Consider the following 14,971-nt stretch of genomic DNA (forward strand, 5'->3'; position numbering starts at 1 on the left):
TCTACTCTGTAATACCCAGATATAAATGTAGAGGAACCCACATCCACAGGGCAAGTGGAGTGAGGTTTACAGATGCATTATTATCATGTTATCCCTGTGCATAGAACATCTCAATGGCTTTGGCTTTGTGTTATAATTGAAATATAAGCTCCTTAACGTGTCTTCAGAGTCCCGTGTGACGTGACTCCTACCTACTCCTCCAGTGTCACCTCTCTCCCTACTGCACCCACACTGCCCTGGTCCAAGTTCTTGGACGGTAAACCGTTTTTCCACCTCCTGTTCTTGGAATGTGTCCTTCTCTAAAACGGTACTCACGTTCTCTCTCTCTGCTTCTTTAGCTGAATAATGCCACTTCATCCTTTAAATCGACAATTTAATTCCCTTAATGATAATGTCTCCCTTCAGCCCATACCTGTACCTTACTACAACGTCTTACACTTTGTGGTCATAGCTTTTATATTGAGCAGTCGCAAGACTTATGAAGAGAACTCACAGAATGAGGGCAGGGTGCTGTTTGGGAATGTGGACTCTGGATCCAGGTGGCCTGGGGTCAGACGCAACTCTGCCGCCTACTTGTGGGATCATAGCTCGTGTGACCTTTCTGTGCCACGGTTGCTTCATCTGTAAAAATAACAACGGGAACTGAAGTGTTTATTTTGGGGGAGGATTCAATAATCCAGTTTATGAAGAGCTCAGAACAGTTCCTGGCGTGCAGTACACTCGTATGGTAGCTTTTAGGATATTGTCGTTACGGCGATTGTCCCTATGCATTTGCACGTGAACTTGGGCCTACTGCTTCCTCCCCACCGGATCTAGTAGTTCCGAGAGAGCAGACAATATGATGATTGCTCTCCGCTGTGTTTCTACCAGTGTCTAATAAATTAACATCTGCTAAATTACTTAACATGAAAATCGTGAACTGATTTTGGCTTTCCAAAGTCAGTTAATGTCCTGCAAGGTAACATTTAAGAGACTAGGTGAGGCGAAAAGTTGTGGACGGTGAGCAGGATGACATTACTGGGGCTTTTTCTCCTCAACACCAAGTGATTTATTCAATTTGGTTAAAAGTTCTTTGTTATAACACTTGCTTTCAGCTATCAAAGCGGAAGGACGAACACGGTCAGTACTTTTCAGGAGAACAGAGCGGGTACAGTCCTACCAGTTACGGCTGAGCGTGATTTTCCTGCCACTTCAGAAACTGCAAAGGAATTGGGATTAAATACAATGTGGCTTTAAAATGCGAGATGTAGGAGCTCCTGGGGGGCTCAGTCAGTTGAGCGTCCGACTTCGGCTCAGGTCATGATCTCATGGTTTGTGGGTTCGTGCCCCATGTCGGGCTCTGTGCTGACAGCTCGGAGTCTGGAGCCTGCTTCGGATTCTGTGTCTCCCTCTCTCTCTGCCCCTCCTCCACTTGTGCTCTGTCTCTCTCTGTCTCTCAAAATTAAATAAATGTAAAAAAAAAAAAAATTGTTAATGTGAAATGTAGACTTAAAAAAATTCCCATTTAAGGGGTGCCTGGGTGGCTCACTCGGTTGAGCGTCTGACTTCTGCTCAGGTCATGATCTGGCGATTGACGAGTTCAAGCCCCGCGTCAGGCTCTGTGCTGACAGCTCAGAGCCTGGAGCCTGCTTCAGATTCTGTGTCTCCCTCTCTCTCTGCCCCTCCTCTGCACATGCTCTGTCTCTCTGTCTCAAAAATAAATAAATATTAAAAAAAAATTTTTTTTAATTCCCACTTACCAGGACTGATTCCTTCTTACAAGCAGAAACACATATGAGATTTAGAGAGACACTGTTAACAAAGACACCGAAGAGGGGCGCCTGGGGGCCTCAATTGAGCATCTGACTCTAGATTTCAGCTCAGGTCATGGGATTGAGCCCTGTGTTGCGCTCCATGCTAGGTGGGGAGCCTGCTTGGGATTCTCTCTCTCCCTCTGCCCCTCTCCCCGACTTGTGCTCTCTCAAATACATACATACATATATGCATACATACAACACAAAAGACCCAGAAGAAACCCACCAATCAATATCAAGCTGCTTTACATTCTCACTCTCACTAATATAGGAACACCAAACTGTTTGATCGCGTGGGGAGGACTGAAGCCATAATTTTCTGTCCCTGTGTTGAACTGGGCCCAGACACATTTTCCAATCCCTATTTTATTTTTTTTTATTTTGTTGTTGTTCAGCTTTTATTTCATAATCATAAACGTAGCTCTGCAATCCAGCTAGACTTGGAGGGGAATCAGGAAACTAGGGGACCCACAGAACTGCAGCCAGAGCACAAAGATTGTAGGATGTTTCGAGCAGATGGGGGTGAAGGACTGCTCCCCTGAGCGACAGAAGGAACAGCCTGGCAGTTTAGATGTGACGCGAGTCAACTGCACTAGATTTGTCCGCAGTCGGCAACGGTGATCTTGCTGCTCTTGCCAATGCTGGACCCAAAATGTTCCCTGGCTTCCACAACATTCGTGCCCTCTTTCGTCTTGCCAAAGCCCACCTGCTCACCATCACACTCAGTGCTGGCAGCGCAGACGAAACCTGGGAACCATTCGTGTTGGGTCCAGCGGACCACGGATGAGATGCCAGGATCCCTATGCTTCAGGATGACATTCTCATCAAGTTTCTCCCCATAAGTGGGCTTGCTGCCAGTGCCATTACAGCGTGTGAAGTCACCACCTTGGCACATTAATCCCCAATTAATCCTATGAAAGCAGGAAACTTTATGACCAAGTCCATTCTCCCCAGTGCACAGAACACAACAATTTTCCGTTGTCTTTGGAACTTTGTCTGCAAACAGATCGAAGGAGACATGGCCAAAGGGTTTGCTGTCCAGGGTGATGTTGAAGAAGATAATGGGGTGGATCATGACTGGGCGGCTCCTGGGCTCTGGCAACCGCAAAGCTCCAATCCCTACTTTAAACACTGAGACCAAGTAATAATAACTTAATATCTTGCTCCAGGAAATACCAACTGAACAGCTCACTTATCAAGCTTTCCTTCAACACCTTCACCTTGTTGTACCCACCAAGCTACTATTTTTTTTAAGTTTTTGTTTGTTTGTTTGTTTTATTCATTTTGAGACAGAGATAGAGAGCAAGCAGAAGAGGGGCAGAGAGAGGGAGACAGAATCCCCAGCAGGCTCCGTGCTGTCAGCGCAGAGCCTGATGCAGGGTTCAGTGTCACGAACCGTGAGATCATGACCTGAGCCGAAGTCAAGAGCCAGATGCTCAACAGACTGAGCCACCCAGGCGCCCCATAAAGCTACTATTTTTAAGCTCTGCCCAAACTCAACCAATTCTTTGTTTTGCAAGGCTCACCTCATAATCGTTCATACCAGGTCTGAAAACCTTATAAATATCCTAATTTTCCCTTTTTGAGATACCAATGGACTGTCAAGAGAGTATTTTCCATTTCTGCGGTGGGTGCAATAAACTCAGCTTTGCTTGATCACTAGCTGATATGGTGGTCTTTGGGGGTCTTGACAGTAGATACAGTGTAAGTTTTTGGTGGACACTTACATTCATTCTCATTGAATATATGCCTAGGAGTGAACCTTGAGGTCATAGAATAAGAGTATGGAATATATTGTCAAGTAGTGGCCTCCTCCCTATATCCATGTCTTTTTCTAGCTCCCACACACATTAGTTATGCGAGTAGCTTTGGCCAATAGCTTATCAGCGGACGTGACATAATGTTCAGAAATCTGAAAAGCGTATGTCCTCTTGGAACACTGTTGCCATGTGAAGAAGCCTGGGTTAGCTTCCTGAAGACAGGGAACCAACAGCCACCACCGAACATAAGAGTGAAGTCGTTTTATCCGGTCCCAGACAAGCCATAATGCAGTAACATTGCCCGGTCTTGTCTTCCCTGAGCAAGACTAGTGGAAGAACCATCTGGTTGAACTAAGTCCAAGTTGCTGATCCAGAGAATCATGAACAAATTAAAGATGTGTTGTTTGATGCCACTGAACCTCGAGATGGTTAGTTAATGGGACAATAGGTAACTGATATGGTGTTTATTAACTTTAATGGAAAGTGCCAAACAGCTCTCCAAAGTGGCTGTACCATTTTAACACTCCCACCAAGAAAGGATGAGAGTTCAAGTTGTTCCACATCCTCACCGACACTTGGTATTGTCCTCCTTGTGTTTTTAGCCACTATTCACAGTAAGGAAGACCTTATCACACTTTTTTGAATGAGTACTGAGTTGAGCATCTTTTCATATGTTTATTAGCCATTTGGATCTCTTTTTTTTTTAAGTTCTTGTTCAAATTGCTTGCCCATTTTTAAAGTATTTTTTAGTATTCATGTTGGAGTTCTTTATAAGTTCAGGAGATGAGTCTTTCTATCAGCTATGTGTAAGGTAAGTGTTTTCTCCAGTATTCAGTGGTCTGCCCTTTGATGTTCACAACGTGTCTTTTGATGATCAGCGGTTTTAAATTTTGATGAATTCTAACTTTTTTTTTCATATATTGTCAGTACTTTTTGTGTCCTTTTTTTTCAAAATTTTTTTTAATGTTTTATTTATTCTTGAGAGAGAGAAAGAGACTGAGCATAAGTGAGGGAGGGGCAGAGCGAGAGAAGGACACAGAATCTGAAGCAGGCTCCAGGCTCTGAGCTGTCAGCACAGAGCCCAACGTGAGACTCAAACTCACAAGCTGTGAGATCATGACCTGAGCCAAAGTTGGATGCTAAACCCAATGAGCCACCCAGGTGCCCCTTTTTGTGTCCTTTTGAAGTCTTCATTTACCAAGGCCGTGAAGACATTTTTCTGTGTTCCCTTTTTCAAGCTTGTGGTAGATGGTCTCCATGAGGTTCACCAATTTCTTCCCTCTGCATGCATAATGCCATTCCCCTAATGATAGAAACAATGTATTCTTCCTTTCCCTTGGAAGCCGGATTGGCTGGCCTCGTGACTCACGTGACCAACAGAATGTTGTGAAAGTAGACATTCTGGGACTTTGGAGGTTTGGTCATAAAAACCTCTAAGGTGCCCACCACGGTCTATCAGAACACTCACACAAGAGGCAGCCAGCACGCATGTCGAACTACCCTGAGATTACCTGCTGGAGGAGTGCTCCCATTAACCTCCCAGCTATTTCAACCATCACAGATGAAGCACCAGGCATGTCAGTGAAAGAGCATATCGAATATTTTATTTGCAAAAGGTGCTATGTGAAGAAATGAGGCCCCAGATACACGGCCCCATCTGAGCTGTGACCGCCATTTTCAGTCTCTTAAGCCATCCTAGCTGAGGCCCCAGATGTCCTAGAACAGAAATGGTTGTTCCTGGAAGTCCTCTCTGAACCAAAGCTGACAAGTGGCTGTGGCCCGGGTCTACTCTCCAGAGTGGTATTGCATTTAGGGTGGCTATTACTGGATCATTAGTGGTAGCACCTCTTATACTTGTTACTATGTTCTCGTTGAACCCGAGGGAAAATTAAGACAGGGCCCGTTTTGTCTCTCCCACTGGATTTACAAAGTCTGGTGTTTCTAGCTTTTATCACAGAACTGATATGACACTAATAAAGAGAATATAGATGAGCTTTCAGAAAAGAAGACTTTCCTCAAAGATGTACAGTTCCTCACACAAATGACTCAGGAGGTTTTTAGGGCTCAAATATTTCTCATGATTAATTTAGTCTGACTGTGCTTTCTACCTACCTCAATTTTTATGTTGAGAAGACAGGAAAACCAGATTAGCCAAAGGGATGACTATTAAATTAAATAATATTAGTAAAGTTCATGGACTAAAGTGTAGGCTCACAGTGGACATAATTTGGCAGTGCTGTTGAACCTTTCTGGAACCATTTTAGGGCAATTTAACCTTTTGTTTGGAGCTTTGATGACTTAAGGAGGAAGAGTCAAAATCTGGGAGTCACTCTTATTCAGCGGAAGGAAGCTGTGTATTTCCTTGATCTAAGGATGCATTTGACCGTGAGGCCAACTGATTGTACACCCAGGGGCGGTAGGCCGGCAGGCAGCACACCCCCCCCCCACGCCCCCACCCGTCCCAGGGCTGGTCCACCGTCCCCTGCCCACGACACAGAAGCCTCCCTCCCTGGTTGCTTTTCTCAATCACATACGCTTTCAAACATCCACACAACCATCTTGCCTTCTAATAGTTAAAGCAAACTAGTACATTAATAAAACACGGTATTAACAACTATGTAAATGATGCCATTAGACTTCTGTGACAATTCCTATCTTACAGCTAAACAAACCAGGAATCAAACAGGTTAAGTGGTATAAACAAGGACTCACATTTATAACATGACAGGGCTGGGGCTCCATCCTGACTTGCAGGAACGAAATGGTCTATGCTCTGTCCACTGCTCCCGATTGAAGGAAAATAAAAGTTAAGGGCTAGAATGGAAAGAAAAGGGGTATTTTCTGAAACCAGGGCTAAATCTGGATGCTAACAATGACTGTATACACCATGAGAAATTAATGACAAGAGTCTATTCAGAAGCAAAAAAGTTTTCTTAATTTCTGGGGCATTTGATAATTTCATGGATATTCTATGAAAAGGAAATCACTGCATACAAAGAATCACACTGAGGTGTTTACTGTATGTTAATTAATTGGAATTAAAATAAAAATGTAAAAAAAATAATAAACTGAAGCGTTTAGACAGTTTAATCAAAACATGTTTAAATCAGGGGCGCCTGGGTGGCTCAGTTGGCTAAGCGTCCGACTTCGGCTCAGGTCACGATCTCACGGTTCCTGGGTTTGAGTCCCGTGCTGGGCTCTGTGCTGCCAGCTCAGAGCCTGGAGTCTGCTTTGGATTCTGTGTCTCCCTCTCTCTCTGCCCCTCACCTGCTCAGGCTCTGTCTCTCTCTCTCTCAAAAATAAATAAATGAATAAAAATAAACCTTAAAAAATGTTTTTAAAAAGATGTTTAAATCAAATTTAAGGCTAATTCCATCTGGACTGATCATTTGCAGTGACCTGAATATCATTTTGAGGCATAATGTGCAGATTACACTTCTAAGTCAGAAAATGCTAGAATGATGAAATCTTTATACAGTGACCCCTGAACAACACAGGTTTGAATTGTGTGGGTTCATTTATACACGGATTTTTTTCAACAAATACAGGACAGTCCTGCAAATGTGTTTTCTCTTCCTTATGATTTCCTTAATCACACTTTCTTTTCTCTCGCTGACTTTATTGTGAGGATAAGTACACAATACACCTAAGATACAAAATATGCGTTAATGGACTGTTTGTGTTATTGGCAAGGCTTCTGGTCAATAGCAGACTGTTAGCAGTCAGCTTTGCTGGGGAGTCAAAAGTTATATGCAGATTTTCAACTCTGTCAGGGGCTCAGTGCTCCTAAGCCTCACACTCTTCAACAGTCAACTGTATTGTTTCTTCACAGTCTTAAAGGATTTCTGCACCAACGTGGCCAGACATTTCCATCTGTGTATCCAAACAGATAGATAATTCCTCCCTCGATGCAATTAATTTGGTCAGCCTCGAAAGAATTTGGGCTAGAGGTAATATTTTACACAGGGTTCAGGATGCTACCAGCACAAGCATTTCAAACATATGTGATATGTTGTTATAAGCAACTGAGTGCAATAAATTTATGCTATTTTGCCAAAATCTGTCATGCGACGTTGTTATTCACCTGTACAAGAATAAACATATCCTCTGTGTCATTGTTTTAAGTACTAAAGGGAGGTATAGACAATTGCATAGTCACGGCTGGAAATTATAACACACATATTGGTGCCTCCTCAGCAAGTGATAGAACTAGGCAAAAAATAAACCAGTGAAGACACGTATGTTCTGAACACTATCAACCACCTTGACCTGACTGATACTGATGTCACAGGTCACCTTTGTCAGAAGACTGTCCCAAGAATATAGTCGCAGCTTGTTTTCACCACAGCAAGTCCCAGCAGGCAGTCCCCGGGGACAGGAATGGCCTCTGCCGTGTGGCACCTTCAAACCCGCACAGCAGCACCCCCTTTCCCACAACATTTGTCAGAAGAAATGGCAGACCTCGCTGGGCACATTTTCTGGTGCCTGGTGACCATCTAGAGCTTTCACGAAGACGCCTGCAGGAAGTCCCTAAGAAATCATCTGACTAAAAATTTTTAGGGGTGCCTGGGTGGCTCAGTCGGTTGAGTGTCTGACGTCGGCTCAGGTCATGATCTCACAGTTGTGAGTTCGAGCCCCGCATTAGGCTCTGTGTTGACAACTCAGAGCCTGGAGCCTGCTTCCAATTCTGTGTCTCCCTCTCTCTCGGTCCCTCTCCCCCTCATGCTCTGTCTCTTTCTCTCAAAAATAAACCTTAAAAATTTTTTTTTTTAAATTTTTAGAAGAACTCGACATCTTTGTTATCTTGGGGAAGTACATGTTTGATGCCATAGAATAATGAAATTCCTCATTTTACTCTTCTATGACTGTCTTTACTAGAGCTCTTCACATAAGACTTTTTTAAGAAGCCTGCCGTACTCTCCTAACATAGGGCATAGTTTGCATGGCAATAACAGTAGGCAATGCACTAAAAATTATGGCAGAGGGGCGCCTGGGTGGCTCAGTCAGATAAGCGTCCAACTCTTGGTTTTGGCTCAGATCATGACCTCTCAGTTGTGGGTTCGAGCCCTGCATCAGGCTCTGTGCTCACAGTGTGGAGACCGCTTGGGATTTTTTTTTCTTTCTCCTTCTCCCTGCACCTCTCCTGCTTGCTCTCTCTCTCTCAAAGTCAATAAGTAAACTTTGTTTTTTTTTTAATTATGGCAGAAAAAATATGGTAGAAAAATTATGATAGAGGTAGATTTTTGCTTTTCAGATAGCCAGTCAATCCTGGAATTTTGCAAATTATCAATTACACAAAGCAAAATAAAATTTTTATTTGTCTTCAGAATCATAAAGAAGAAAATGTGGGCATTTTTAACAAGAAATCAGGAAGTTATTTGTTATACTTAAAAAGTAAATATGCCTTTTAATTTAAATTTTCCTATCAATTGCAACTGTGATATTTAATTTCACACAAAAGGGATGTGAACACCTATGTCTTTGTGGAGTTTTGTGAGCCCTCCTTTCTTTGCAAGTTGATAAATATTATTTTAATAAGCTTCATAATGATGAATGATTTTCTCATATTATGGATTCATTCCTTTGAGTGGCAGTTTAAAAAACCTGATCCCCTAATACAATAAAGTACTTCAGTGAAAAGAAGCTTGAATTTATTTATCTTTTTTTTTTTTGTTTTTTTTTTGTTTGTTTTTTTTACAGCACTTCTAAAGATAGTAAAAACTTTGGAAGTCCAACAGAAGAATTGCTTTGGTGCCACAGTAAGAGACAAAGTAAGTTGTTGGTTGTGAAAAACCCTGGGCATGTCTCCAGGGAGTATATCAGTAATAAAGGGAGATCCTACGTCATGAAAAATCCATAGAATTTATTTTATAATGGGTGTTTGACACTCATCCCACATTCACATTTGCTCTGTTATAACCTCTAAAAACTATTTTAGCCGATGTTAGACCTCTCCTAGCAAAATAACCCTTTTTCTTTTTGATTCTGTCTTAAGTACACTCCCAATAAACAAAGTCAAGGCAAATAGTCTGTAAAATACGGATTATGCAAAATAAGTGTGCCATCGATGTTTTCTGATATACAGAAGAAAAAGCAGCATAGAAATGCAGGCTCTTCTGTCAACCACCAGATCTGCAACGCCCGTCATGGGAAGCCGTGCCGTCACAAGAGTAGACTTCTAGGTGTTCCCTAACTCAGTCTCTCGTGTCTTGAGAAGTGGCGTTTACACCTCGGCACCAAAGGCAAAATGGATGCTTATTTAAGGCGTTTTTGTTTTGTTTTGTTTTTTACCTGCCCCTTACAATACCTTGATTAAAAGTAATTGCCACTTTCAATGTAAAACTCAGCATTATGTAAATATGATCCTTCCCACTGGCATTCGCGAAGGTGGTCCTCTAACTTTCCAACAGATGTACAACTTGTGAACATATGTGGTTGCGCTTACATTTACAGAAGCTTTTTTAAAAACACGAGGCACTGGTCTCACTAATTGATTAATAATGGGACATGAGTAACAAATAAGGAATAATGAAATGGGAGAGCACTGTAAGGGAGACTAATGTTAATGAGGAGGGGAGAAATAGCTTTTTTAGGTCAATCTGAAGAGGTTTACCATCTGAACTGTTGTTACCATCCAAACAGCCTCTAGACCAAGGCAGAATTCATGGTAATCTCCTTGAGTTAATGATTCCCATGTAGGGGGGGAAAAAAAAAGTTTTGTTACCTAAAAGTTGGGGATGACTTTTGATATATGTAGAAATTCCTCAACGGATTATTTTCTCTCTCATCATAGAATTTATACTGAATTGAGAAAAACAGCATAAAACATTTGACAGCAGATGTAAACTCAGTCTGCTGAGACAGGTCCACTTGTAATCTTGAAGAATGGTGTATCAATTAAAGTGAAGGATTGGGGGGGCGCCTGGGTGGCTCAGTTGGTTGAGCGTCCGACTTCGGCTCAGGTCATGATCTCACGGTTTGTGAGTTCGAGCCCCGCGTCGGGCTCTGTGCTGACAGCTCGGAGCCTGGAGGCTGTTTGGGATTCTGTCTCTCTCTCTCTGCTCCTCCCCTGCTCATGCTCTGTCTCTGTCTCTCAAAATAAATAAATAAACATTAAAAAAATTTTTTTTAAAAAAGTGAAGGATTGGGGTGCCTGGGTGGCTCCACTGGTTAAGCATCCAACTCCTGATTCGGCTCAGGTCATGATCTCACTGTTCGTGAGTTTCAGCCCCGCATCAGACTCTGCACTGACAGAGCCCCTCCCCTGCTCGTGCTCTCTCTCTCAAAATAAATAAATAAAACTCAAAAAAAAATTTTTTTAATACAGTGAAAGAATTATTTCTGGATGTGATTAATCAGCTAAGATGAAAAATCATCCCAAGCTATTACTGATCGCTTACTATCTGCGAGGCATTTTAATAACAACCTGATACTTGGAATGATGCCAAGAAGGATTAAAAAAATAGCCTTACAATCAGGGAATTGACAGCCTAATAGGAGACATATAAATATAATAGTATTAACTAGAAAAACTGTATTTCCAGGTGTAAAAATGCAGAAGGTTAAAAGAAGGGCCAGGGCATTCTTAAATCCAAGAAACTCAGATAACTGTACAAATGTGATGCTAATTCGAGCTGACCACTGGCGCATGGGGAAGATTTGGATGGGGGATTTGCATGGGAAAAGGGGGAGAAATGGTAGAATTTTCTCGGAGGGTGTGTGGGGTATCCAGGATGTTGGTGCGACTGTGCAAGCACGGGGATGGGGGGGGGGGCTGTACACACAGTCTACACTGTGTAGCAAAAGCAGTGTCATTCGGTAGACAACAGCAGAGATTGAGGCTTATACACACCGCTTCTGAATGCCACGCATCCCCCGTGTGACCTGGGCTAATTCACACAGGATCTATAAACCATAGTTTTGTCGTCTGAAAAAAATCAGGATGAAAACACCTACGTGCTTTCATAGGAGGCTTGAGACCGCATACTTAGCTTTACAAGGTAAATAAGATACAAGGTTTATTTTGTAGGGAAAAATGTATGCTTCCGTAGAAAATTATGCATTGTCCGATTTTAGAGCTTACTGGATTCTGATTCTGTGGCCGGTGTTCCGCAACATTGTAAATTACGGCGAACTCACAACAGTGCAAAGTAACCCTTGCCGGTGACAAGCGAATTCAGTCCTGTCAGGCAGAAGCTGAATTGGCTTCTCTCCCCACAGCAATGTTTTTGTCTCCATTTGTACATTCATTTCAACATTCCTTCCCTTTTATTTTTATATATTTATTTATTTTAGAGAGAGAGAACATGGGGGAGGGGCAAAGGGAGAGGGAGAGAGAATCTTAAGCAGGCTCTTAGGCGTGGACCCCAACACAGGACCCGATCTCACAGCCTCACGACCGTGAGCTCACTACCCGAGCCAACATCAAGACTCGAGCCACCCAGGTGCCCCGACACTCCTTCACTTCTTCCTACCAATTTGTGCTTTTTGACTTTTTTTTTTTAATTGGTCACTATGTTTGCCTGATTCCTTCATTAATTGAGTTGAATAAAATCTTTTCACCTCTCTTCCAAGACTTCATTCTTTCTACTAAACATTATTTTGCTAAGGTAGCTGCATACTATGTGTGGCTCTGGTTGATTGCTACTGACTCTGGATACACTTCAGGGTATTTACCCATATTTTTAAAAATTTTTTTAAATGTTTTTATTTATTTTTGAGACAGAGACAGAGCATAAGCAGGAGAGGGTCAGAGAGAGAGGGAGACACAGAATCCGAAGCAGGCTCCAGGCTCTGAGCTGTCAGCACAGTTCCCGACGCGGGGTGCAAACTCATGGAGTGTGAGATCATGACCTGAGCTGAAGTCAGACCACCTGAGCCACCCAGGCACCCCAGTATTTACCCATATTTTTAAAAATCCAAGTGTGTGACGCACGGGCTGAATTGATCACAAGCACAAAGTAAATGGCAGTGTTTGGAAAAAAAATGTTTCACCTACGGCTTCATAACTCAGCACATGGTCGCTCCTGCTCATGGTTGCCTCCCCAAGACCCTTTTCAGCGCTCCTTTTACCTCCTTGTTCCTTAAGGTGTATATGAGTGGGTTCAGCATGGGGGTGACCAGGTTGTAGAAGAGGGTGAGAAACTTGCCCTGGTCTTGGGAAGCGCTGTTCCCGGGCTGCATGTACATGTAGATGATGCTCCCGTAGAACAGAGAGACCACGGTCAGGTGGGAGCTGCAGGTGTTGAATGCCTTGCGGCGCCCAGCGGCCGACTGGATCTTCAGCACGGCTGCCGCGATGTGGCCGTAGGACACGAGAATGAGAGCGAGGGGCAGGAGGACGATGAGGATGGCGAAGGTGAAGGCCAGCATTTCCACCGCGCGGGCGTCCACACAAGCCATCTTGATCAGTGCTGGCATTTCACAGAGGAAGTGGTTGACCCTGCGCCGGCCACATCTGGACAGAGTCATTGCGAGCGGGGACATGACGATGGCATTGGCCAGTCCACTCCCCCAGGCCACGGCCACCAGTCGCAAACACAGCTGGGGGTGCACAATGACCAGATAGTGCAGGGGCCTGCAGACCGCGGCGAAGCGGTCATAGGCCATCACGGCCAGGAGGATGCACTCCACGCTGCCCACACAGAGGAAGGAGAAGAGCTGGACCGCACAGCCAGCGTAGCTGATGGTCTTGTCAGGGCCCCAGAGATTCACCAGCATCTGCGGGATACAGCTCGTACTGAAGCAGAGATCTAGAAAGGAGAGATTGGCCAGAAAGAAGTACATTGGGGTATGAAGTCGAGGGTCTAAAATACACACAAGGATTATGGTTGAGTTTCCCAACACAGCCACTGAATACAGAGTGAAATTGACCATGAAGAGTACCAGCTCCAGCCTCGGACGATCAGAGAAGCCCACTAAGATAAAACCATACTCTGAGCTGTCATTGGATTTTTCCATGGTCTTCCTTTCACATCATCTGTATACCTGTAAGAATAAAACAAACACCGAATCGATATTTTCTAAAGCCCCTGAATGTCGGGGCCTTTAAGGAACAGATAAGCCACCAAGTCCGATATCAGAATAGCTTCTGCCCAGCTATAGAAGCCATTTATCATTTGTTCAAACACGTAATGCAAATTATTTCATTGTTGGAAAATTCCAGCTTCTAATCATCATCCATTTATTAAGGAGGAATTTTCTTCCTAATTCACGAGAAAAAGAATTTCAATTTCATTGAATATACTTCATATCTAATCTCTCTTCATATGACAGCCATTTAAATGTTTTGAACTAAACTAAATTTTCTTTAGGTCAAGACATTCAATTTCCCTTAATGATTCTCCCTATAACAAGGTTATCAAGTCTATGATCACCTTGCAACCATCTTCCACGTACCTTCAATGTTGGCAATGACCTTCTGGAAATGTGACAGCCAGGGCTGAGTTCAGTATCCAAGATATGATTGGAAAAACACAAGAAACTAACATGACCTGGAGATTAGATCCTTATTAAGAGGGAATAAGCGTACAATTACTTCATGGTGTCAATGTCACCTTTTTATTTAGGTTATAATTGAATCTGCCAAATATTTACTGATTCCTGTGAAATGCTGTCAAGTCAAATCTCTTTCATTCGTTTCTCTGAAAGAAAAAGACTTCTGTAGTGTAGAATTGCGAGGATCAAGGGAGATATCACGTCCACTAATAAAATGGCAACTTTGGGCACATTGGTCTTCTGGTCGTCTTTCAGAAACATTGAAACAGCATAATTAGCTTGTGGAAGAGAGGCGCATGGCCATAGGGATGAAGGGAGAGAGAAGGAAAGAGACTGTGGTAAAGAGAGTGATTTAAAAAGTAGATGGAAAAAGATTGACCCTCATAAGGCTCAAAAGAATAAAGAGAGCTGGCTTTGTAAAAAGACAGGTGTATAATTGGAATCGAGGATGCCAGGATAATAACGACCCTAACAAAGAAAGGGAGAAAAGTGTGACAACAGCAGAAAAGCAGGTAGAGAAGGAAAAGTACCTCAGACCGTCTGTCATGTTGATTCTGTGAGAACTGAAGCCAAAATAATGACTACAATTATTAAATGGACATTATAAAATATCTACTCTGCTGTGTGATCTAGAGGATCAAGGGCTGCTTCGATTATGATAATATATTCAACTAGCAAGGTGGGACAAATGAAGGCAGAGTAGAACACAAGTTGTCACGAGTATTTTAATTTTCAAATTAGAAAACCGTATCTTTGCTGATAACTTCTCAGCTTCAAAGTTCTTACAGTAAATTTATTTTCCACAGCAAAATATAATATACCAAAGTGAAAGAAAGAAAGTTTTCTTAATTTTCTCTAATCATTTAGGCTTACCTGACTTCAACTTTCCCAAAGGATTTAGGGATAACACATAGTAATGTT

General features: G+C 42.8%; 2 protein-coding genes across 2 annotated transcripts; both read right to left on the reverse strand.

Annotated features, from left to right (window-relative positions):
• Nucleotides 1-2,385: 2,385 nt before the first annotated feature.
• Nucleotides 2,386-2,868, reverse strand: LOC125939369 (peptidyl-prolyl cis-trans isomerase A-like). The gene has a single exon (XM_049654805.1). It carries the CDS (start codon nt 2,866-2,868, stop codon nt 2,386-2,388), a length of 483 nt encoding a protein of 160 aa, XP_049510762.1.
• A 9,715-nt stretch (nt 2,869-12,583) lies between these two features.
• On the reverse strand, nt 12,584-13,513 carry LOC125908485 (putative olfactory receptor 2W6). Its single transcript, XM_049611328.1, has one exon. It carries the CDS (start codon nt 13,511-13,513, stop codon nt 12,584-12,586), a length of 930 nt encoding a protein of 309 aa, XP_049467285.1.
• Between the last annotated feature and the right edge of the window lie 1,458 nt (nt 13,514-14,971).

Source organism: Panthera uncia, assembly GCF_023721935.1.
Source record: "Panthera uncia isolate 11264 chromosome B2 unlocalized genomic scaffold, Puncia_PCG_1.0 HiC_scaffold_25, whole genome shotgun sequence".
Taxonomy (NCBI): Eukaryota; Metazoa; Chordata; class Mammalia; order Carnivora; family Felidae; genus Panthera; species Panthera uncia.